General features: G+C 40.2%; 1 protein-coding gene and 1 non-coding gene across 6 annotated transcripts; both read right to left on the bottom strand.

The window, feature by feature from the left end:
• Nucleotides 1–230: 230 nt before the first annotated feature.
• RC3H2 (ring finger and CCCH-type domains 2) lies at nt 231–26,345 on the bottom strand. 5 transcript variants are annotated; one of them, XM_014257998.2, is made up of 21 exons: nt 26,266–26,345; nt 18,867–19,163; nt 17,379–17,496; nt 16,704–16,937; nt 15,709–15,884; nt 15,406–15,606; nt 14,893–15,025; nt 14,530–14,648; nt 14,071–14,183; nt 13,178–13,486; nt 12,192–12,406; nt 10,827–11,254; nt 10,201–10,413; nt 8,990–9,145; nt 8,496–8,709; nt 8,251–8,335; nt 7,653–7,734; nt 7,376–7,510; nt 6,730–6,837; nt 6,169–6,317; nt 231–5,559 (listed from the first exon to the last, which is right to left on the bottom strand). In XM_014257998.2, exons 2-21 carry the CDS (start codon nt 19,095–19,097, stop codon nt 5,361–5,363), a joined length of 3,618 nt encoding a protein of 1,205 aa, XP_014113473.1. In that variant the 5' UTR covers nt 19,098–19,163; nt 26,266–26,345; the 3' UTR covers nt 231–5,360. The 5 variants fall into 5 exon arrangements, with proteins under 5 accessions (XP_014113473.1, XP_005529234.1, XP_014113475.1 ...); XM_005529177.3 differs by having other exon boundaries at nt 10,243–10,413; XM_014257999.2 differs by having other exon boundaries at nt 5,398–5,559; nt 6,188–6,317.
• LOC148182651 (small nucleolar RNA SNORD90) lies at nt 15,114–15,227 on the bottom strand. Its single transcript, XR_015774404.1, has one exon. It is a non-coding gene; the product is annotated as a small nucleolar RNA SNORD90 (small nucleolar RNA).

Below are 26,345 nucleotides of genomic sequence, written 5' to 3'. Positions count from 1 at the left end.
CGGAGACGGGCCCGGCCCCGCTGCCCCCGCCCCGCAACGGGAACGGCACCGGCACCGGCATCGGCACGGCGGGACCGTGCGCAACGGGAACGGCACCGGCACCGGCATCGGCACGGCGGGACCGCCCTCCCGGGGAACGGCACCGACCCCGCTCCCCCCACCCCGGAGTGGCTCCGTTCCCTCCGCTCCCTCCCGGACCTTCCCAGCCCCCGCTGACGACAAACAGCCCGTTAAGGTGGACAAATAATTTTTATTCGTGCATGCAAATACATGTCAATACTGCAAACTTCTTCCATCGAGTCTCTCAAACACCGAACCGGGATGCTCTATCCGTGCCCAGCCAAAGCTACAACCTCTGCACGTCAGTGCTACAGCGACACACGGGCCCCGCCGGGGCCCCCCTACTCTAACACGAAGGGAAACATTACCATTGGGAATCAAAACCGAAATAAACGGAATAGAATTTACTCCCCCATATATCCCCATTTCATTTTTACAGATTTTTTTTTTTCTTTAAATTATAGTTTTAAATAGAAGCTGAGAATGCGCCATAAAAATGAGCATTAAATCCATCGTAGCGATGGTGCCTGCTTTATACATGATGGGTGTACACCATCTTTTATTTCATTTACATTTCAATCGAACAATAGATTTGCAAAGAAAATGTCTAATACAGACGTAAAAATATTCACACTAGAGCTTCACAATCGGTTGTACAATTGACAAACAGGCCTCTTTTCCCAAACTTTCCAGCTAAGCAAATTTATAAAATGTAATCAATGCAACAAGAAAAAAAATTTTCTTTAAAACTTCCAGGGAAAAGAATACGCAGTAAACAGTATCAATGCGACAGCAGATGCTGCAAGCTAACCACAATACTTCGGAGTGGCTGTACAGTGGGTATGTGCAGTACAAATCAAAGCCACGTGTGTTGTATCACAACTACTGTATAATGTACTTGTTTGCCCAGCTAAGAAAACGCATGCATTCCCATGCCTTGGGTAACGGAGATCTACTCTGGAGAAATCCATGGACTATGTGCAAATGACCTTGGCTTTTGGCAGTAAGAAACGCAGCCAGGCTCTGCTTTATTTCAGCTTTTACAGCAAAATCTTGAGTGATTAAAAGCTTCCACAAGCATCCTTAAATAATGGGGTGTAGAATTATGTTTGGGCATTTTGATTATTCAGATTTGTTTCAGCTCATCAGTGACAGTTCTGGGGTTTTTTCCCCCTCCTTGTCCTGCTCCCTTGCCAGCAAAGAGATGCAGGGGGATGACTACTGCCAAAGTCAGCTGTTCATTTATACTGGGAAATTGGGTCATTTAAAAAAGCACATTTATTGTGTTCTGCTTGCAGAAGAGGTCCCTCAATGAGAGGGAACTTCCTAACAAAGGGATTAAACTACAACATAAAAATGGACTTTTACAGCCTATAGATCATCTGATCGCTTCTCACTTTGTTACACTTTCAACACCTTCCTTTAATACCAGTCTAATAATTAATGAAAAGTCTGTTCACAAATATGATCAAGGAGCTGCTGGCATACAGTGTTTATGTACAGCAACAGGTACAACTTGACAACTTGTGCTTTAAAAAAGCAAACAAAACCAATGTTTGGAACTATTCTGAGTTTAGATTGAGTTATTTTAAGCGTTCTTTCCTCAGCTGTTTCTGACCACTGTGCATTATTTTGTACCTCATCCAGCCTAGTACACTATTATACAAGAACAGCATTCAGCTCTTGAGTACAGGAGAAATTAAAATTTCAATTGAGTTATCAAAGCACTAAAACCTTCCAAATTAGACTTCTACAAAGAGCTTAATTAAGAGCTTATTTAACATAATCAGCTGTGTACAACTGTTTTCCTAAATCAAATGCCAAACTTTAGTGTCCCTGTACTAGACTACCAAGAACCAACGCCAGTTTGCTTTGCAAAGAGTCTAACCTTGCCTTTGAAGGGTCTAGTATACATTCTACAATGCAAAATCTGCATAAACACTAAGATTCATTTCTTGTCACCTGTTTACAGGAACAAAATATCAGTAGCAGGGCAATCACTCTGCTCTAAGTATATGTTAAGAATGTACAGATAGTTATTTTCTCACACAAGCATTCTCCCAGCACAAGCATTAGTCTCTATAAAGACCTATGTGGGAAATGAGGCAAACCAAGGAATGAATCCAGGTAGTGAGGCAACACAATTAACTTAGATACTAATAATTCCTGTCTCTCTTGCATGTGAAATCCCTGCTGTACCCCTAATGGGGGAAAAAAAAATTTAAAAAAAAAAAAAATTAACCAAACCAAACCAACTCAAAATGCTTGTCCAAGCAAAGCAAAAGAGCCAATCTCTTTCCCCGATCTGCTCCGGGCCTTCTTTTCTGACAGCACAGTAAATTAGGCCAAAACCTAAATGGGCATCACTGCTATTGACACACAAAGGTAAGTCACTCTCTCAGTGTCAGAAAATAAGCCCTCCCATAGCCCAAAGGCACCTGATTTACAACTAACAAATGAATACATACGTGTTTGTAAAGGGTCAAGGGCTGAAACTTGAACAAAGAAGGAAGCCAGAGCCAGGTGTTTCCACCTGCAGCTTCTTCTTCCTGTCAGGGCACTGGAGGGCATTAGTTTCATGGCAAAAACCACACAGCCGGCATGCTGTTAAACCCCCAGATAATTCTTTTGCCTGTCATTATAGGTTAAAAATTCAACTAGAAGACTCTAGCCTTGGTTGAGAACCAACTTTCCATATGAAGTGTATGGTCATCCTGGAGAACTGCTCTATCACAGGATCTCCTGCTGCAGACAAGAGTCTTGAGATACGTTTGTTCTTAAATATGCCAAGACCTTGGCAGGAATATGTCAGGCTTATGTCATTTCACTGGACAAACAGGCAAATGTGTGTAAGCAGCTTATCCCAACCCCCTCCAGCAGAGCACAACCAAGTTTTTAAAATTGCCATTTTAAAATTAAAAAGTTAAGGTAAATACACAATCAATTTATGTAGTATATATTCACCCTCAGATCATGCTGAAGATGTTCTGTGGAGTTCTGGTGCACAGAGGGCTCTTTCCCTGAGGGCAAATAAGGACTTCTCAAACCTTTATATTTTCTCTATTTTTGTAACAAAATAGCAATTTAAAATTTAAAAATCTTTTAAAAAAATTACATCACCTTCAACATGGAAGATCTCACTGTTTAAATATCCATGAAAGAGACATACTTGTTTGCATATCTGTTTTGGAATTACATTGTACAGCAAATAATAGTATCTCAGAAGCATTTCAAAAGTAATATAAATTCATATTTACAGAATGGTCTTGGTATAAAATATACAACAATCATATTTATGTCTAACATTCTAAGTTAAAGTTAACATCAATAGGAAATAAGTTAAGGTGACAAAGGTGGTCTGGTTCTTGTATCCATTCACTTCACGTAGCGAGTGAAAGAAGCGTCAGTCTAACCCTAGAGTGAGGTGGCACTGGCTGGAGAAGGTACAGCAACAGCCAAAGGAAACTAAGAAAAGACTACTTGACTGTTTTTCTACATACATTCCTTGACATTGGAGTATTAAATAGATGTGTAAGATCTTCCATACTGACACCAGAATATCAAAACTAACCCTTGGATTTGCAGGTATATTTACAACATAATTATTTCATGGACAGGTTCGTTAGGAGAGATATCAAACACCAATATTTACTTAGTCTAATCAATAACCCTCAGGGAAATGCCAACCCCCACCCCCCAGAAGCGTGCACAAAACAGTTATCAAAATCTTACCCGACCACATAGCTGTGATTTTGTAAAATAACAACTCAGACGACCAGTAACATGATCCTCTTTAAGCATTTTGCTAGCAGGAAAAGCCCTTACATGCAGTACACCTGGTGAAAGATCAGCTTGGCTTAAAATATTCCAGTACAATTTTCAGAGTAAACAACTTCACAGAAGTTAATAAAAACATAAAAAAATGTAAAACTTGTCACAAAGAAAAGTAAGAGGACAAACAAGAAGATAGTAATCATCAGGAGGGAGAGTCCTGCTTTCTTAAAAGAAAAAAAAAAGTGAATTTTTAAGCTTCTCAAAAAATATGCCCAGGGCTCTAGTTCACGTGTATTTATGAAAACCAATTTTCAGTTGACATGTCTAACATGATTCTCAGTCACCTCTTAGCAGGGCATAAATTCATACAGTTTTCAGCACTCTGAAGGTCAGATAATGCTATCTCATTGTATTTTCAAGGTCTTTGAAAATAAGTTGCCACTGAATAAACAGAAATTAAACCTGAATACAAGATTATGATTAACAACATTTAACAAAGGTAATTACAACTACCTTAAATTCCCAATATTTAGTTTAAATTAAAACAAAACAGTACAAAAAACAGCAATACCATCTTGTTAGTCAGTGCAAACACTAGATACAGGGTTTTCAAAGGAAAGCCAAGAGCACCTGATACTTTTTGCCAAGTCATCTGGATCCTATAATCTCCAAGTTGAGAACTATTAATGAAAAGAAAAGAAAAAGAAGGAAAAAACCTAAAATTGCTTTTACATTAGTGCATAACCTCTCAAAATCGTTGAAAATTGTTTCATGTATAGCTTGGGGAAATCAATACCTAGCACATTAGCTGGAGGACTTAGGCACTTGATTTACTTCTGATAACTTTACTTGGACAAGTAGCCTGTGTATGTGTATCTACAGTACTAAAGCATAAACTGGGGGGAATGGAAACCAAAAGCTGCAGCAAAGCACTGCCCCACAGACCTGCAAATAACGCAGTGCAAAGCTAATGGTGTGTAAACCCTGTAAAAGCCTCAAGTCCAAATCTCCACCTCTCAGTCTTCCAACAGGAAACAAGACTCCATGCAAAGTTCCACAACTAAAGAAAAAGCAGCTGCAACAAGACAAAAGTTCTTCTCTCGTGAAACAAAATAGAGACAAATAAGTTAGTCTTCCTTTCACTAGATGTATCATTGTAGGATCCTGCTAGTTTAAATAACTGAGTTGTTAGTTTTCTACAGAAGCCATTTTCAACAAGAATGGCTCAGATACCGCACCGGATTGCTACAAACTCATAAAAAGCTGCTTTAAGCTTAAGTAAAACAATGTCCAAATTCCATTCATTTGTGGAAAGTGAACGCCTTACCCTACTAAAGTAAGTTTTTTTTTTCTTCAGAATGCTAATGCGAGAGGGGCTTGAAGTATCAAAGAGTCCACAGGAAATGCATGACCCCAATATTATTTTTTTTAAAAAAAATATACATTATATAATATATATTATATATATAAAAAGCTAGTGTAAATGCTTCCATGGTGTGGTCACAAGCTGGAAAGATGAATGCCTTTCAGCTGTTAACCATCCTGCCATTTGCAACAGGCTTTAAAAAGTCATTTTTATCCTCAGACATAATGTGAGCAGTTTTCAAAATGAGGCTGCCAACACTGACTGATGTGCTGATGGGCAGGCAGCTTGCATTGCTAACAGATGTTGTGATCGGCTGACTGAAGCAAGAAGTTACGGGCAGGATTGTTTTCTGCTCCTCCCTGAGGAGAAAAATAAGTTACACAAATATTAAACAAGGACATGCACAAGTATCCGGAACTGAATTGTGTGCATTAAATAAATACTGACAAACTCATTTTTAGCAACAGGCTAAACATCTTCCTCTGGAATGGTATGCTCGAGATGTTAAAGTAGTCTGCCTCATTTTCAAAGGCTGCTTTGCTCATTAAAGACTACAGAACATATAAACCTAAAATAGTGTATTTCAAAATCTACCTCTCCACGGAGATTTGTGCAAACAGTCCGCCATTTAACCTTTTGAAGTTTTTCTTAATTTCTGTTAACTATAAAAATATTCTGCATTTTTTGCTTACTGACTGTGAAAGGTATTTTGAACAGCTGTGACACATTTCAGTGTGTACGATTACAACGATGCATACGGACAATGGTACCAGCCTGGGACTTTCAGCTTTGTGGCCTAATTCTATTTCCTAACAGGTACTTCTCACTCCACCATGTACAAACAATGCAGATGTCTAATCCAAGTCTGAGCAGGTACGTAGTTCATCCTTATACAACCATGCTTCCACTATTCTGATGCTTCTGTTTGTCTAACACTGGCAGACACTGCTGTTTTGTCTAACACTCACAGAATCACAAGGTCTTCACCTAAACTTTGTCTCTTCTGTTCCATAGATTCTTTCTGGTGCTGCTTTAGCAGATGCCCATTCTCTACGGTTGTTCCATTGAGCAGCTGATCCTCTTGGGAGCTAATCCCTAGCTGTATGTCCAGAATCTCCTATAAGAGAAAAGGAGAAATGCCCATCAACTCTGTCCCTACCAGCTTTAAGTTTTCCTATTAAGTTCCACTACATTATGCTAATGGAAACGGGAGTCTGGTCATAACACTCCTTAATTTGATGTCATACTATTGGAATGTCTACTTCATTTCACTAAAGGAAAAGCCAATTATTCAAAGTTGGCTGTGAATGACAAGAATAGTATGAACTGTGAGCTGTTTTCAACTTCCTTAGTATTAATTGCCAGGTATCTTAGTGAGAAGTATAAGACCCCAAGTGATAAGTAATAAGGGAAATGCTGGATGTCATTACTAGGATTAAAACCAAAAAGCTTTGCTATCAACATACTAAACTATAAAGACTAATGAGAAAACCAGTGACCTCTTCAGACACACAGATTTTTGTACTCACTTCTATCTGTTCACCTTGCCCATCAGGTTCGTCTGTATCGAGGGCTGACAGCTCCAATTCAATGTCTCGGTCTGGCTTTGTGTCTGCACAGTCTTCAGGATAATCAGTCTAAAAAAGAATTAATATATTCTCTAAGTATCAAGTTGGCTTTTCACTGGCTTCACACAACACTAGAGTATTAAAGTGAAAACATAAGATGCATTCTTAGCACACAACATTTCTACAATACAAGAGAGCTAGTCAGACAAAAATGAACTTCAGGAACAGACAACAAGGCTAAATTGAATCACAATAAAGTACTGAAACAGAGTGATAAAATGAATACTAAAGAAATTTGAGTCCATTGACAAAATGCTTAGATTTATAACACATACAAATAGACAAAAACTAATGGTTGCATGAAAATGATTATCACACTCTTCCCACTTTGTAAATGCATGTTCAGAGCAGCAGCACAGCAGGTGCACCTGCCTTATCTCAGGGAAATAACTGAGTGCAACAACAGCGACTCAACTTGCACAGAATGTGCTACAAATATTTGTGAGTGTTAAAACCAAGTTTCAATTCTTAGTTAAAATTCATGTGCTTCTGTATATATATAAACACCCTCCAAGATTTGTTTCATCCCAATTACCCCTTTCTTTACCTCACCATTCCTCAAATCAATTTCCTTGCTTAAAAGGTTTAAGGTAAGACGACTGCCTTCATCTAGAGAATTCCACTTCTGCTGCATGGCGAGTGCATTTGCCTCTCTCTGAAGGAGTAAGGAGTTGCTTTTGGCCTTTGGAAAGAAACAGTTACCAAACATTAAACCTCAGCCATGTGCATTCAGACAGCTACACTAAGAAAATTTGTTTAAAAGCACTAAACTAAACAGTTTATTTTAAATTTAAAAACCCTCATGGTATAATAACTAGTCTTACCTGCTGTAATTCAATACTCAGTAGATCTCCAGTGCTGGAATGCTTTCTGTGACCAGACAAATCTGTGACTATAAACCTGTCCCTTTAAAAGAAAGAAGGCAAAACTGGAATTAAAAACAAGTTCTCTAAATCAAACATCCCATAACTTCATTAGTCTATCAATGTTAGATTTTTGGACAGAAACTAGATGTGATTTAGACAATGTGTTCATCTTCACTGTGGCTCAAAATACTTAAGGCATTATATGAAGCAAACATCCTTATTTTACACATGGGTAAGGTATGGCAAGAAAATCTAAAACTGCTCAAGATTTTGACATGACAACTTGGCAGTACCTGACTCCAGTTCTTTGATAGGTCTCTCAAGGGATACACTGCTAGTAATTGTGCACTATTATCTGCATTAAGTATTAAAAACTACACAAGCTTTAACCTAGTTTTTTCCAAAGCTTTATGCTGGATAGGTAAAAAGTCTTTTACTTTAGAATTAAGAATGTCTATTAATAGACACTGCAGATTCCCCACACACACACTGAGGACTTTGAAGAACTGCAAGCTACAGAAAAAGCTGTGAGCAGAGCTTGGGAAGGAGTCCGTACCGTTCTGCATAACGTGCTGAGGAGGCAGAATCTGAGCCATAGGCACTCCATCTTGAGTCTACAGCATTGACATAAGGGACATAATCTGCAAAAGAATTAAGATAGCATTCACTATCTTCTCTTCAGTGGGATATACACGTTCTTTAGCTCTTGGCATTTCACAGCTGTGGTAAGCACAAAGAGGATGAAATGCTCACGTTGTTTATAAATGATGAATTCTTATCACACAAAGCCTGAACTTGTACCTGATACACTGATGGGCTTAGTAGCACTTCCTTGGGAAGCAGTGGCCTGGATTGGATCTGTTGTGTGATAACCTGTGCGGGATGACCTGGAGATTGCACCCCACTTGGAGATGATGGGTCCATCACTAAACGGGATTATAGGATCTTCTTCCTTTGCCCTTCTCTGCGTTTCAAATAAATGCACTCTCCTTTTAACATCCCCACTGTCCAAATCCTACATATTTAGGAGACACAAGATACATGGACTCATTTGAGGTTATGCACATTCTTCAGCTGGCCAGTAACTTTCTCATTATTGTTGCTTATTTACAAAACTGGGAAAGGATATTCCAAACAACTTCAAATGAGCAGAACTACTTTAAAATACTAATAATGGAAGCTATCACCTTATTTTTTATTATTTTTTTTAAAAAAAGGCTGGTTTAATCAAACAGAAGACACTTCAGCACGTAAGGATCATCACACTAATGAGAGAATATGCAGAAAACCCCTACCATTAACACGGCATTGGAATTGGCAATCACATCCTTGGGCTCTGAGTCGATAGCATTTATACAAGAGCCAATAGTGCCACAAGACCACGGTGAATAGTGAGAGAGATGGTCTTCCTCAAATTTAGTTCCACTCAAATCACTGACACTCTCTGAGAACTACAGAAAAGGGAATAAATAAGCAGTGAATAATAAAAACAGGGAATTCAGTTTTAAAATGAGAAGATAATTTAATTAAATATCAGTAAATGTATCTCAAAGTCAATCAAGAAGTTCCAGCATATTCAAGACTTGACTTGGGGACAACATAAGCTGTTTTGTCAAATTTTAAACCAGTGCCCCTGGCAGCTGTCAGAGGGCAAACTCTGCCATACAAATAACTGCCTGGCCTGCCAAGATGAGAGACTGGAATCTGTGTTAGTGTCCGGTTTCTACAGGCACATATCTACAGTAACTTAACTGAGAGGAAGCCATGTATTTTCATTTAATGTGTTAGCCAGAGGTAAACAGAAATACAACCCTCTAACCTGGGTGAAAATGACTAAATCCTGACCCACCTTGAATGCATGCATAAGGCACTTGAGGTACACCTACAAGATCTGATCTGAATAGTCATTCTTAACATCTCAAATATCACCAGCAAAACTGTCAAACCACAGCTAAGTGTGCTTGGCACAGTGGTTTTCAAACTAGTTTTTTGGATGCATCTAATTCAGAGAGACAGAATAAAATGTTTTAATGTTTTTTTCCTTCAAAAAACATTTCCTTCACTATTGCTATTTCTTGAGTTCCTCTTCTTCTTTACTGGACTTATCACAGAAGTACACAATGTCCTAACAATGCCTTTTGCCACTTCTACGGGAATTTATTCTTTGGGACTTGATAAGCACTTGAAGTTTGATTCAGGCTACTCATCAAATCAAAGCCATTTGGAGTATCAAAGGCAATGTACTTCTTAATGGAAAACACAACTGTTGCTCCCTACATAAAAACCTGGAGGTTCACAAAGCAGTTCAATAAAATTACATTTAATTTAGTGAGGCTGAATTGAATCATTTCACTTCTTGGCAGTCATGTTTAGCATCACCTTAATATCAAACTGAATTGCATCATTATTAGATATCACTTTCCTTTTGCTAGAAGATTAATTTAATTTTATGAACAATAAATGGTAGGTAGAAAATCTTTACTAGAAATATTAAATGGCATCTTACAGAAGCAGGAAGGGAAAATAAAGTAGTTCTCTGGCTTCCCACCTCTGTGCTGAAATCTACACTGAAGAGAGGAGAAGGTGGTGTTGGAGATGGTGTTGCCATAGGAAGGGTTGACGATACCAGAGGTGTTTTCTGTGTGTGGTACTGTGCCCATTGCTCTGGCTTCCGTCTCAGCTGCTCATCATAACCAGTCTTCAAATGACCACAAGGCTCCTAGAAAGAATAAATACAGGACTGGATAATCCCATCACACTAATCAGAAGGCAAATACTTGCACGGGACATATTTGGATCCCCAAATCTCCTAAGGTGGTCTGTAACCCTCCACTGATACCACTTGAAGAATTTCACAAGGTTTTGTAGGCCCATGTATAGCAACTCAGAGATGCAATTAATTCAAGCAACACATATGGGCATTAGAGGCAAAGGGGCTCTAGTCCTGATGCAGACTACAGTGGTGTGTTTTGCAAGCCCATTTTAAGGTTAAAAACAAAACAAGAACTTTGTCCAAGTCACATGTCTCTATCACTGTAATAAACAGGTCTATGCTAATTATTTACCAACTTTCCCATAATGACCTTCAGAACCAGCTCTGCATAGAGCCTTCCCTTCCGGGCTCTCACTTACCCTTGGTAAAGGCACAGTCCTCTGCTCGTTTGGAGGTTGACAAGCCACAGAGTAATACCCATCCAGAGAGTTGTACCTCTCCCGTAATGATGGCTGATAGACAGATGAGTGCATCACATCCATGGGAGGTAAAGAATTGCTCCTAATAATATCATCTCGTGGGTACATCTGTGGGCGCCAGATGCGCCTGCTGTCATAAACTGGAGCGTACATTCCAGAGGGGACAGGAGGGACTGGTCCATACGGCTGCGGAGGAGGAGGCTGGTAGGGAGAATTCAGTCGATCTCGAGGGGGAAATGTACTGTAATGATCGGCATATGGCACGGAAGCAGGTGGGAGGGAGGATTCTGGAACGTTATTGGACCTCACAAAGCGAGGAACACAGGGAGCCACACCAGCTGGTACTGTTGGAGGTGCTGGATAATACCCTTAAAAATCAGAAAAAGGTGTATTTAATACAACCACAAATGACCCAAAATTTTACACCTTCTAAAACTGTAAATAGCATTGATAAGTACCTTTAGAGAATGAGGAATCAAACTTTACAAATCTCTATCATCTTTCTGTAAATATCATTTCATGTATGACAACCACATTTACAGATGCAGTGCTGGCCCTTCACCAACTGGACCCAGTTTGGAAAATATTGCTCCTATGTACTGTGGCGTAACTATGGAACTGAAAACACAGGCTCTTCAGCGGTTCTTTATATAGGAAGTTAAAACAGTTCTCTCTAAAATAAAAATCGATATTGCTAAAAAGTAAAAAGTCTATAAATAACCATTTCACATTTGACTTATTGTTCTTTCTTTTGAGAGGATTGCCTGAACACTTCTACCTTTTGAAAGCTTGTGAATAACTCAGTGCTGTAAACCACAATTGTTTGCCTGAATATAAACATGCACAGTGCAACCTAAAAAAGATAACTGGAACTTTCCAAAAACATTTGAGCAAGCACAAAGATGTGTAGGCCTCCCAGCAGAAGCATGCTATTCCTCTGAAATCCTGCCCATGGATACCCTTATGCATAGGCCATGGCAAGAGCAAGCCTAAATAAAAACAATTAAATGCTAACAAAGGAAAAAGTAGATGAAAGACCTTGAGGTTCAAGTTCTTCTGGAGGCCAAAGTATAAGCTGCATAACATACACAAAGGCAAGAACCACCAACACTGGGAGCAAACTGCATGTCCCTCACACACCCAGCAATTAACAAGATTAGTATTCCATTAAGTGAAGATTCAGCTGATATTTAATGAAAATAAAATAGCCATCCACAAAACAGACATAAAAGTTATCTCTCATAAAAGTTATTTTTCTAGAGAAAAGTTCAGAGCTGTTTTTTAATCAATGCTCATCTCACTCACCTGTCTGTGGGTACTGTGGAACTTCATATGACAGCTGAGTCCTGGGATCTTGGAAATATTGAACATTATCAGAATGTGGAGGGTAGACAGGTACTCTGGGAACAAACGGGCTGGATTTTGGAGGCACAGAATTAACTTCTGTTCCAATATTAGGAGGACCAGCTGAGGTAGCTGCTGCCTGGCTTACAGGAGTCTTGGGTGGAGAACCAATTTTACTGAAAAGGATTACCAAGAAATCATTAAGCAGATCTTCACTTATTTCAGTCAGTCACTTCTTTGTGCATACTCCCTCGTAACATGGAAATCTGGGCCTCGTCATTGCCTCTGGAATTCTGTTTTTCATACCCCATACTGATGTTTCATTTTAGACTTTTTTCTTAGGAGAAGTCAAAAGTGGGCATAAATGTTTTGATACCCTTTGTAAATGTATTCTGGTAAAGACAAAGGCTTTGAAAAGCTGTTTAGAGACTCAGTGCTTCCTGTAGAATTATAAAAGAAATTTTAAGTGAAAACTCCAAAACTAGAAGGTTTCAAGGAAGTGCACACTCTGTGCATCATTCCTGGTTTTAGGAAATGCCAAATTTTGAGTACAATTCATTGCATGCAATAATATCCTTGTATGTAATAACCCAACAGTATGTAATGCATATATAATTTATTTGTATGCCATAACTTTTTATGTAATAACCCAACTAAGATACCAGGCTGAGAACAACTGAGTAACAGATAAATGAAGAGCTTTACCATTTTGTCTACAATGCACAGCTAAACAATGGGTTCTGACACCCTGAACTCACAAGCTTTGTGTGACTGTACCTGCACTGCAGTGCAAGACCTTACACAGCTCTGCAACCACAGAGCACCAGCAATTACTGCAGGCCACGACCACATTCTCTGTTGGCCACCCACAAACCCCATTTATTATTTTAGATAATCTAAAAGCACAATGTTCTGTTATATTGTCTTGATGTAAAGAAGTCACCTACTTTTCAGGAAGTGATTCTGTAGGGGACCCAGAAGCGTTCTGTCCATTGGCTCCAGTCTTCCCTCCCTTCTTGGTGTTCTCCAGAGCTCTCAGGGAGGTGTCTGCACAGCGGGGGATCAGCTGGGGAACCCCAGTTTCTAGATTTGCTATTCCATTAGTACTTGGCACCATCTTGCCCGTTGCCTCAGGGCTTCCTATGACAGAGATCACGTTTCCTGTTGTGGTTGAGACGGTGCTGTTTACGCCAACTTTATTTAGAAGGGGGAATGTTCTCACTGTTGCGCTGATTTTTTTGTTCCTCAAGCGATATCTACAAACAAACATGTGCAAACACACAGATTAAAAGATGGTATAAAAAGTGCTTATTGTGAAGTTTAATGGATTTGTAAAGCTAGCAAAAAGAAGGGATTGAGAGGAACATGACACCAAAAAAACTACAAACTTATTTTCAACAATTGGAACCCAAAATGATCTCTCCTCTTAAAAGACCCATTCTGCAGTTCTTTGAAAATGCATTTGGGTGAAAACAGCTTCAAGAATGCAGAGCTACATACTGTTTAAATACTCAGTTCACTCCTTAATCAATTAAAATGTAATTAACATTCTCTCTTGCAGGCAACATAACCAATCTCTGAAAGACACTGAGTTTAGACTCAGTTTCAGGAAAGAAGATTTTACCTTGTATGGGGTAAAATAAAAAAATAAAACTGGAATTAGTCTGCAGACATTGCTTTGCTGTATCTTCAATTTCATATAAAGAATTGTCATGTTAAGAGTCACAAATCCCTCCAAATGAGCGAACGTATGGAAGAGACTGTTTTCAAAAATCTCTGTAGATTGCTTGGATTTAAATTAAAAGGAGGACAAAAAAGGAAAAAAGTCTCCCACACTCACTTTTCAAGCTCTTCCTGAGAATGAGCAAATGTACAATTCGTTCCTCTTGGACACCCCCCTTGCTGTCGAAGGTCACGGCACATACTTGTTTTGTATTTGCTATTTGGTTGTGGCTAAAAAAGAACAACAAAAACCACAAGACATTCACATAAAAGTAGGCTTAAAATACAGAAAATACAACCATGGTACATTTTTACATTTTATATTCTTAATCAGAAAAACAAGGACACTCCTTGTTTACAGGCTAAATTGTCCTTGTGTGGATTTCACTATGGCCAGCTCGTCTGCATTTCATATTCACAAATGTTAGGTTCTCAAAATCTGAATGCAGTAAATAACAGTATCATCAATTATCCCACAGGAAATGCTGTAAGTATTTCAAATCAACAGTAATTTTTCAAAGTTGCATCTCTCAGTAAATGTACATTAAGACATAATGCAATGATCAAGTCTGGTTACCTGTGGAGTTTCATGGCCTTTTCTACTGTAATTCTGAATGAAATCCACCAGCCCATGGACCACAGTCTTTACAGCAACCATTGCATTTTCCAGCTGCTCCCATGTTGGAGATGCTGCATCTAAAATTATGAAAAGCAGGATTTTCACCCTGTCAGTAATTCCAGTATCATAAATAAGAGGCATATCTTGTATTACTTTACAATACCAAGTACTAGCACAGGACTCAGAGAGCCCTGAAGAAGAGTTTATTATGTTCATCAACTGGAATTTCAAAAGCAGGACTGGAGATTAGCATCTTAATAATTTACTTTGCTAGATATGAAGAATACCAAGAAAAGCTTAAAAAAAGCTTGATTTGCATACCTGGATTTGGATCTATGTTTGCCAGGAGTTCTAAATGAGGCCTAAGCCTGTTTAAGTTTGCAGGATCCCCCGTCCGCTGCAAGACAATTGTCAATTCTTGTACACTCTTAGCAAAAGATTCTGGAGATTGAAGCTGAAAATAAAGGAAGCATTAGTGTGCTGCATCTTACAACTGACAGTTACTAATCTTAAAAAGATATTAATGACATTGGTTTCTAAATGCAATATACAGTGTCTTCAGATGGCATATAGAGAGGATCAGTGGAGAGAAATTTTATTTCTCAACTCAGAATCTGCCCTATGAAGCTTCATCATAAGACACCAAAAAGTTAATTAAAGTACTTCATATGATGAATATGCTACATCAGGGGAAAAAAATTCTATCTAGTTTTAATTAACATTTGATAGGATTATGAACAAAAAGTTAATTCATTAAGTTCTTTGATTTTTATTGTAATGTTTTAGAGTCAAATCTAATCCTACAGAGATACTAAAATCATCCTTTTGACAAACCTTGTCAATAATGGATTGCATGTGTGATTTATGTGCCAGGTCTCCATAAAGAAGAGAAGACCACTGTTCTGGTGATATTCTAAGTCCTGCTTCCATGGCAATGTGAACAATTTGGGCATCATGCTCTCTCCGCAAAGCCTCGTAACTCCGGAACTCTTCTTTAAGTTGCATCAGAGAAGAATCTTCATCTCTTTTAGTGACCTAATAAACAGTAATAGTTAAACATTCCTTCTTTAACCAAAAATCTCCACATGCATCATAATAAACAGCAGCACAGCATAAACCACAATTGAGGTGTTTTACCTTAAAGCATGATGCTCTATACAGTAGCTGCACAACATGACCAATGCTTGTTTTAGAGGCCTGAGGAAATCTTGGTTCCAGCCTTTGCACAACAAAAAGTACCAGAACTTTTCTTGAGAGTGCAGAGCCATCTTCCAGTGCCAGTAATACAAGTTTCAGTGCCTCCTCTTGCATAGCTTTAACACACAAAAATGAAAGTTAAATATATTCCAGAAAACAGCAAGGCTACTGTGTTTGAACAGATAAGCAGAAGCATCTAGATAATCTTGAATGTAATTCCTTACTGGTTTTTATTTTACTAAAAAAGAAGCTTTTAAAGAAAGTTGTTAGTTTAGAAGAAATACTTAGAGCCAAGACTAACTTCCAGTAATAAACACATCAGTAGTGCAGTTTTTATACTTTTCTCTACTGTGCAGTCTTGTAGCCGTTGTCCTTTTGGACACCTCATCTGTGACACACCATGAAACTATAAAATAAATATGGGAACAGTACTGGAATGCTACCAGCAGTTACCAGAATCAAGAGAGGACAACTTCTGTTTTAGAGAGAATTTTCTTGTTTCTGTGCTTGCTTTAGCTGCATTGTTAACTATGAGTTTCTATCAGAGATATGAATCATTATAAATTTCAAAAGTATGTACATCTGAGGTTAGGCTGATTGTATAGACAGCTATTCAATTCCAATCACAGGCAGCAGGACAGCCAGCCTGCTACACTCCATTACAAACTGTGCACAGCGTGTGCTTACTGACTCCTCTTTGCCAGGATATTTGAAATACTTCCTCCCAATTTCAAAGAACATTTAATGGAGTGGCAGAGGAAACAACCAAGAACTTTAAGCCAGAAGATTTTTCTGCTATTTGGGGCTTTTTTTCCTCCCCCTTCTCCTTTCTTCCTCACAGAACATCTTCAACTGAACAGAAGAAATTTCAAAACACTTCTGTAAAGAAAAGGTACTGCTAAATAAATTCTGATGCAGGTGTCCGGGTCCCTCACCTGGTCCTAGAAACTGGCACCCTCGTGCCCTGACAGCAGCCCAGAGATTGGCAGAAAGCTGCTGAGGATTTTGGTGTTGCAGGATGAGTTCTGTGACAGTTCTCTCTCCCAGCGACCGAGCTGCCCTCATGGCTCTGACCCGACCCTCCTCCTCCACCAGCTGACAATTTACCAGTGTCACAAGCTTCCTCTGCATGGGACGGCTCAGTGCACTCTGATTCAAGCTTGCAACACCTTCAGAGAAAGGGAGAAAAAGCAGTGCTTCTCATCAAATTCATCCAAGTGAGACAAAAAAAAGTCTGTTTAACAGTATATATCTTTCTCTAGGACTTGGATACCAGTCACAGGTGTCTTCCCTTCTTTTAGGCAGCTCTGTGTGATTCTTTATCAAAAAGAACTTTAATTAAAATCTTAAACTGACATCAAAGCCATCCTTTGGGGAAAGTTCAGCTTTAGTACAAAGTTAGCCCCAAGGCAGTATTATTAAATAGAGTATTTTGTAAACTTAAAAAACCACAAACAAGTGTCACAAGTGTGAATAAGCTTTAAGAGACACAAGGCAATTTTATTACAAAAATGAGAGTATTATCTCACTGACATTTACAATCAGTGCTGAAAACACAAAGCTGTTAAAAGCAAGCTACATCAAAATTCCACTGTTCAGCAGAGACTCACCTTTTCCTCCACTTAATGGCTTTAAGTAGAGTGCCAAATCCTCAACACATTTCTTTGCTACTTCATAATGTTTGTTCTCGCCTACATTACTCAACTTTACTGTCTGATGATCAGGTACCTAAAAAAATGCAAGGGGGAGGAAGGGGGAGAAGAATTACGTACACCTGGCTGACCTCCCCGATGGTACCCACACCACCATTAATTACGTAACACTGCAGATGTGCACTGCTCTGAGAGCATGGAAACACAGGACCCACCCAGGGCAAGTACATGGCATAAGGAACAACAAAAAGGGCCCAAGATGAGGATTAGGGTGATGAAAGATGGTTTTTGTTATTACTCAACACTTTAAAAACAGAAGTAGGGTAGAAAACAATAACCAACGTCTAAAAGATGAAGAACACAAGATCTGAGGAGGTGATCGGTATACCAGATCGGCATGATTTACTACTGACACACAAAGGAAGCTATAGGACAAAATGAACTAGCGAGACTATAATAAAGCAAAGTTAAAAAATCATTTAAGCATCATTTGGGCATGCTGAAATCTTCCAAGAGAAGCAGGAAACTTAACTTGGTGGAAAAAAACTTGAAGTAGAGTAACAAGGTCAGATAAGGAAAATGGAGGGAATGCTAGTCATAATAAATTAATTGTTTTAAATACATTGCAAGAAGTTAGGAAACCATGAAAATAAATGTTGTAAGATCAAGACAGTGATCTGATACATAAAAAAAATGAAAGGAACACGTGAACTTGAGAAACAAAACCACTCTGACAGTGTCATTACCAATAGCTGTGTCAAGGCATGTGGCAGGACATTAAAAAGAGAAATAAATAACATCTTACTGCCTCCACCAAGGTGTTAGAGAGAGAGTAACATGAAAAAGCACATGAATCAGCATAAGGGGAACAGACTTATTTAGTCTCCATAAAGTGCAGTACTGATTATATAATCACTGTTTTGCCACTGCTACGAGACAGCGCAGGGAACATTCCTGGCCTGATTAGCCAGTGTCTGCAAACGCAACTGAAAAGCCATCATCAGGCATATTTGAAAAAAAAAAAAATTGTACACACACACTTCTGGAACTTGGTTAAACAGCCACTTCCAAACATGTGACATTTAGGAATGAGATTTCTCAGAAGGCTAAGATGAACGAGTGCAGTCTGCAGGTTCACTCATTCTACTGACAGTTGGGACAGATAATTGTCTGTTTCCCAACGGGGATTTTTCTCCAGTCACAGTTCAAGAGCCTTTTAAAATCAGAATTCAGGCTACAATTAGAACACATTTTCATTTTATGAGAAATGGCGCTGAAATGGTGCAGTTGCTTTTAGACTATGTATGGACTCCTAGAGAGGCCACAGTTAAGCCTTACCATTTATTTTGGGCTAAAATGAGGAAGAAAGAGCAGCACACATACTGCAGCTGGCACACAGAAGGCAACAACACAAAGTGGCAAAACAAAGAGCTGCTTCAAGCATACCTGGGCTCCAACCAGCTGGAGGAGTGCAAAGTTCACAGGAAGCACATCGATGTCTGTGTTGATGGCAGTCTGGTCAAAAGGACATGCCTTGCGATGGAGCTTGTTCAGGCAGGTCTTGCACACGGTGTGAGAGCAGCCTAAGCTGATGGGTTTGTGCACATTCTCATCAAATTCATTGTAGCAGATTGGGCAGGACAGAAATTCTGTCCACTGAGCTGCCTGCACAGGCATTGTGGAAGCTGGACACTTGTTTAGCAGGCTAGCAGACCATTATTTCACTGTACTATGTTTTGGCAGCTGTAAGTGAATAACAGAGTATTTAAAACATGCTTTCTGGCAATTTAAAATAATTTTTAATTAAAAAGACAGACCACAATTTCAATATTACAAAGAATAAAACAAATCTTTATGCCGAAGTAGTCAAAAACCCCAACTCTGTGTTAGTTTAACAACTGTACCAAAAAAGGCTCAAGAACTAAATTAATGCAGACTACCATAAGTTTAACTTACTCACAATAAATGGCATTAATTAATTTTTTTGGGGGGGTGTGATTTCAAATGTTATTTTCATTTGAAATTAAGTAGAACACCTTCCTTCTGCAGATCTTATTGAGACACCAAGCTAAACCGAGCTTTGCTTTTTTAAAAACACATTTTCTCTTTCTGTAAAATACAAATCAACTAACAAATATCAAGAGCCATAAGGAAGCACTAAAAACTGAGAGACAAGTTTTTTAGTTTTATGATTCTCCTGTTACTTCCGCCATTTATTGCAAGAACTGGAGCACTCAGGGGGAGAAATTGCTGTGTGCAATTTTGCTTTTCATGTTTCTACCTTACATATAACTATGTCCATGAACTCACAGCAAGAAAATCTTTGATGTATGTGAAATCCAGGTATTTAGGACAAAACCTGTGATAAGGCAAGCAATAACTTCTGATGGCTTCCTTGTCTCTTGAAACATCTCTTTCGTGCAGCAGTACAAGTAAATTGTTTACATAAGTGTATTTCAAAGAAAATGTAGCTTTATGGGGATTGGTTTTGGATCTTATATAAGTCACATTCCTGAAAAAGGTACCCGGTCTAAGAAGTTCATCAAAAGCGTTCTCATCCACGCTTTTGTAATCACAATTTACATTGAGAGCTCCACCCCGGAGGGAACAGCCCCACCCTGGGCTGTGATGTGCCTCCGTGTTGGCTCTCTAGGCAACCAACAGACCAGTTCGGTCACTTCAAGGCTAAGAACAAGCTTGTTACAAATGCAAACGCACAAATGTTTTAATTATATGTTTAGCATTCTATTTTTTTACTCTGATGATAGAAAAAAGGTGATTGCTCTGAGGAAGCTGAGATCTGCCCTCTGTGTTCAAATTCAGAAACTCCTTGCTGCAGTTTCATTGTTGGCTGTGCTACGGTTTAATTAATGCTAAAGTACCATTACAGACCATTGAAAGAATTACTAGAAGACCAAACAGACTCTTATCTGTGAATGTATTTTATGTTAATTATGACCATCTGTTTAGAAATCCTATTTAGTACTATGAACATTCAGTGCCCTTTAAGTAACAGGATACTTGTACAAGCTGTCCTTATCCAAGTGAGCTTTTCAATATTATGCAGCAATTTTTGCCTCAAATGAATTCCCATAGTAAAACGCACCAAACTGGAAGTTGAACCTCCCAAAACCAAACTGCTGAGGTCACACTTCCAACATAAGGCAGAAAGTGCCCATGTATTGGACAAACAGACTTTCCTCTGGCTTCTATGAAAGCACAATCAAAGCTCTAGCACGGATGAACAAAACCAGCCATCTTTACCATGCTACTGCTACATGTGTCTTTTAACCAAGGAAATTTAAAAACAAAACAAATAAGAATAAAGCCAAACACTGGCCCAACAGGCCTAGAAAGATTGTTGATTCCTTTGTTAACAATCCCACCATTTCCTTTAGCACATCTGCTCCCCTTCTGAAAGAGCTGGACAGAGATGCACAGAACTGCAAAGCCTGTCTGTAAATACTTTCCTTAAAGCTTCTTGCAGCACTACCAGAAACATTAAGATACCAACATCAACATCACTGCTGCCCTAGGGCTGATAGTGCTTTTTCACCTCTCTGACTGCAAGACACAGGTAACAGCACAAACCAGACCACTCTGGGAAGTATGTGACTGTCATGACTCACATGGGGAAAAGTTTAAGAGGCTGGTACACAGAGAGCTCAACTGCTGGTATGTCACTAATGAGCTCCTAATAAACAGTCCCTATGTCCACACTGCTCATTAATTATCTCAGATGCAGGGATCTCTGCTCTGAGACAATACCCTCATTTGGTTTCCACAAGTGCTTCAGAGACTTGCAAGAAACCACCTCTCTGTTTATGAGCTTTTAAAATACAGTTGTTTTCCTGACCAGCATAGAAATGAACACAACAGATTCTTCAAGTGTGCACCACCAATTTTTAAAGATCTCTCTCTGGGTGTTTAATCATCCCAAATGACAGATTCTACTAAGCATGTGTTGACCTTCAGATTTTTTGACAGGAAAAAAAATCTAATTAAGCTAGCAAACAGCTGGGAAAAGCTCTTGACTCCCTAAACTTCAAGCAGCCATACAGGGAGGAATCTCCATACTTTATTGAGCCTGCCAGCTCTTCTGCCACTCTTGCACCCCAGTGTGTAGCAAAACAGTCTCAAATCTCCTAATTACCATATCAACTCCTACAAAAAGCATAAGCCAAATGTTTAATAGATTCTTGCTCCTTGTCAGAAACAATGTATTTCAGGGATGTCCTCTGGAAGAACAAATCGCTCCTGCGCTCTAAACTGAGCAAACACAAGGAGAGCAAAATAAAGGTAAACCAGAACTCCTTTGGATTCTGTTTTTGACAGGCAGTACCCCCCACTAGAACAACTACCCTTGGCCTGATCATTCTGGCAGATGTGTTACCTATCTCTACACAACACAGGGCTCCTCTTCCCTGTCAAAGTAGAAGCACCCTGCAAAAAAAATCCCAAAGAAATGGCTGACACAGAAACTAGCCAAACATTCAAGGAAGCAGCCAGCACAACACAGCAGCTGCTGCGTAAAAGATCATTACACAGTAAAGTTATAATCAGTTTTGTAGTACTACTACCAGAAGCAATACTTCAGATGACAAACTGAGAAACGTACAAGCCTAAGTTCAGAAATTACATAATAATAAAAACCAGTACAGCTGAGTAATTTTGTGTTTTTAAAATGCTCGTATCTTCCTGTTGCAGTAATGGCTGCAATGAATCAGAGTGACAATGAAAACAATGATAACTGACTGATTTTCTCATTTTAGACCAAAATACCTGATGAAATTGCAAGGTGGGGTGGAAGGGGAAATAGGTTTTGAGGTTTTAACTTTCTCAAACAGCTGTACCACTTACAAATGATGGAAGTTGTAAGATTCACATGCCCTTAATAATCTTATTTTAAATTTTAGCTACCTAATCCCAAGCCATTCTCTGAAACTACTCTAAATCATTATGCTTACTCAATAACCTCTGGACATGATAAATATAATTAAACTCTGATTTCCTGAACAAACCAAGCTTAGTTCTGTTAGGCTGTTGCCAAAATGTAGACAGGCAAGTTTCACCCCTTAGCAAAGAAAGAGTTGAAGGCTTAAAACTCAGTTCCTCCACAGTGTAAGCTCTGCTCGGCTCAGGCTGACTCCATCAGGTCTCTTGTGGGCCATGAGCAAAGACAAATAAGCAGAGCTTGGGTGAGAATGAGACATAGAATAATTCTGTCAGTGCTGAACAAAGGGAAGTCTTCTCTACAGATGAATGAAATGCTTGCAAAACTTGTGAAATTATACGGGATTTTCACAACCGAGGCTCAATTACAATCCTACTGTGGATTCAAGCCTAAATCTTAGAATTCAATTGATTTTTAATCACTAAATTAGAGTCCTTGATATTGACTTGCTCTTAATGTTGACTGCAGTATTTCCTCTGCTTTTTTAAAGTGATCTCCATTAAAGTTTTTCATTTATGCAGATTAATGGTTGGTTTGCCCTACAAGGAGGCAGCTTTTTCAAGCTTTCCTTCCTAAGTTATGTAGCTCCTGAAAGCATCCTGACTGGGTCAAAAACTTACATATCACATAATATAATTATCAGTATTAATGTGTTCTCTGGAAAGGCTGGAATCTTTTATTAATTTCTCTTCAACAGCCACCATCCATAGATCTAAAAAACTGGCTTCATTAAAGGCTTAGGGAAGGGCATCCCCGTAACAGCTTTGCATCATTTAGCAATGATGGCTTGAAATTAAAATAAATCCTCTTTACTGAGCAGACTTGCTTATTTCTACACTCCATAATATCTGTCACATGCAAATCTCTTTACATCACGTGAAAATTCTATATATGTAAAGTCTTTAATGACCATTAAATATAGTATTTCAACACAATTCCTTCACTGAACAGTAATGCTGTTCATGTTGTGAGTATCTGCAGCTCAATTCAAGTTCCAGAAAAGTCACCAATAGAAATCCTGGACACATAAGAATCAGAGAGAATCTCAAGTGGGAAGGCACATCGTGTCCAACTCTGTTTCTTGCAGAGTATCTGGCACTACACCATGTGTCCAGGAGCATTGACCACACATTCCTAGAGCTTTGGCAGACTTGGTGCCACAACCACTTCCCTGGGGAGGCTGTTCCAGTGCCTGGCCACCCTCTGGGGGAAGAGCATTTTATCGATGTCCAACCTGAACTTCCCTGAGACCTTCACTCCATTTCCGTGTCCTAAACATAGACCTCAACATTTAGGTGTACCCAGACTGCGTTTTGCCAAAACACCTACGAGATTCTCTTGTTAACTGGTTAAAAAGCCAGAGCTTGAATCACCTCTGCCTCCTTAAATCAAGTGGCTGAAGAGTAATTCCTATCAACAGGGGTACAATATAAATTTCCCCCCAGTGACTGTCAAAGTTCACTCAATTCAGGGTTAGCTCCCCCCAAACTAACACCAGTGTATCCTCAGCAGTTCACACCTGCTCCTCCCTGCTCAACCCTTGCCACCACAAATCATGTTAGTAGATTTTAAAAGTCTCCTAAATACTTATGTAATGCCACCGTGGGTTTTCCTTTGTTTCATAGGTGTCCCTGAAAGGAGAGCCTGTCCTTGCCATCAGCCTGATACCAACTCGGCTTCTGTAACAGTATTGACTTTTCAGGACCAACTGAAGGGCAAATAAATGAATTTTTTTTTTGCCACTCAAATCAGTTTAACTCTCTCCGAATGCAGAGAAAGGGGATCCATTTCTAAGCAGATCTACTTTGACACAGTTACTCCAAGAAGAGATACAGTGTAGAACTCCTAACTTTTTGGTAATATTTTCCCTGAATAAGGACTCCCATATATGGTTTAGTTCTCCAGGCTTTTTTTTTTTTTTTTTTACATGACCTCCATGTCTAAACTATAATTTTTTTAGATAAGAAATTCTGTATTTTAATATTTTTATAAACAATTTTAATGAAATACCAATTCTATTCTGAGATGTAGGCAAGAAAACATAGAGCTCCATAGAAGCTGGAAAGCCTTTCTAAAGGTTGTACAGAATGACTTAAGATGCCTGTGGACATATAATTTTTTCCTTTCCTTAGGGCTGTTCAGTGAGCAAGGAGAGACCCTGTACATTCATCCCATTAAGGGTATATAAAATATCACCAAATGAAATGCAACATACTCCTAACAAGTGCTATCAGCTATTAACATCTGGATATTGTAAATATTTTATCTATTTTAAAGCAACAAATCCTTAGGTAAATGAGATCAACACACAAGACCAGGAGTTCACTTTGGGATACCTAAAGCACTGATACTAAAATTTGTTAGAATTTAGTATTTTTGAGAGAAATGGCCACAACCTCAAACAAAACAGAAATACAAGTTAATAAAAACACCTTTTCTTGGGGAAAGTTTTGCTTACAATGCAGGAACAAGAAAAAGTTCACTAAAAAGGCATGAAGATCTTGGGAAAGTGATTCACTACAAAAATTAAGACTTCAGTGTTTCATGGACTAATACCAGACACAGATGCTTCAATTTCTACTATTTCCAGAGATGTTTAGGATAGACCAAACATCAAAGAATAGTATTTTGATTCAGAAGATTTACAACTGTACTGGTTGCTTCTCATTTGAAATTAGATTTTTGTCTGCCATAACAGCAAATTTACACCCTCATAATCCAAAGAACTGTTTTAAATTTTAGTTTCATTACTATGATGCAGCTATAATGACCATGAGGGAACAGCCGCAAGAGAAGCTACAGGAACTACAATTAAACCCAAACAAAATTCTAAGTTTGCATGGAAATGAAGCAGGCCTAGACAGAAATTCCCCTGGTTGCCTGTCTAATCTCTGTCATTACTTTCTCTCTTGACAGATCCATGCCATTCCCCTCCAAACCCTGCATGAACTGAACACTCATCACTCTCCCACCACCCTGCTGCCCTTCCTGTGCTTTGTGCTGACTCCTGCACTTAACTGGAAACCCTCCGTGCACCTCGAGCATCAGCAGAACCGGGACACGCTTTTCCTGCTCAGTTGTGTTTTTTTGTTTACGACACTAAAAACATGACACGGTGGGTGCAGTCCTAGGGCCTGTCTCCCACTACGACTCTCCTCCACCATTACCCTAACACACAGCTCCGTGAGTATTCCAGACTAGGAATATTCATGGCTCCGGTGCGATTCTCCCCGTGCCGGGAGGCACCTCATTGCGGCCTTCCCGGTGCCGCAGCTCCCCAAGGGGCTGCCGGGGAGGGGACCGGGAGCTCCTGCCTCCGTTCGACGATGCCGGGAACGCCGGACGGCCCCGCGAGTGTCCCCGCAGCTTCGCCCCGTCCGCAGGCCGCTGTCAGCCGCACCCGAGCCCGGCCCCGCTCCCGCACCAGGCCCGGCTGCCGCTCCAGGGCCCGGGCCCAGCTCCCGTTCCTGGGCCCGGCTCCCGCACCCGGGCCCAGCCCGGCTCCAGCTCCTGAGCCGGGCCCTGGCTTCCCGTTCCTGAGCCCGGCCCTGGCTTCCCGCTCCCGCACCCGTTGCCCGGCCCTGCTCCCGCCGTCATTTCGGAGCCGCCACCAAATGGCTGCCAGGGTCCCCGGGCCGGCCCCGCGGCCTGGCGGGGCCCGCTGGGCGCCGACACCCCTGCGGTCCCCGACGGGCCGCACTAGACGGGCTCAGCCCGACGCCGCTCCCGCCCGGCTCCCGCAGCCCCGGGAGGCAGGGGAAGGTCCGGGGTGGGTGTGGGGGGCTGTGGGGGGGGGAAGGGGGGGGCGGGCGGGGCCCCGGCGGGTCAGCGCGTCCCCCGCGGCGGCCGCCCCCGCCCAGCCCGATTCGACCCGTACGGTGCGGTCCGTACCTGCTGGGCGGGGGCGGCGGCCGGAGCGCGGTCGGGCGGTGCCGGCCTCACGCGCCATGGGGCGGGCGCGCGGCCCGGCG

This window comes from Pseudopodoces humilis, chromosome 22 (assembly GCF_049639895.1).
Source record: "Pseudopodoces humilis isolate 2021_Gansu_Grassland_sample_001 chromosome 22, ASM4963989v1, whole genome shotgun sequence".
Taxonomy (NCBI): domain Eukaryota; kingdom Metazoa; phylum Chordata; class Aves; order Passeriformes; family Paridae; genus Pseudopodoces; species Pseudopodoces humilis.
Note: the sequence above shows the minus strand (reverse complement) of the source record. Positions and strands in the feature narration are given on the sequence as shown.

Bases quoted from the DNA above. Each gene is read 5' to 3' on its own strand.
- RC3H2 (XM_014257998.2), bottom strand. From the start codon at position 19,097: ATGCCTGTGCAGGCAGCTCAGTGGACAGAATTTCTGTCCTGCCCAATC. The intron at 16,938-17,378 runs GTGAGTCTCTGC...CTTTCTCTGAAG, and splicing joins GCCATTAAGTGGAGGAAAAG to GTGTTGCAAGCTTGAATCAG. The intron at 7,511-7,652 runs GTAAGACTAGTT...TTCTTTCCAAAG, and splicing joins TGAGTATTGAATTACAGCAG to GCCAAAAGCAACTCCTTACT.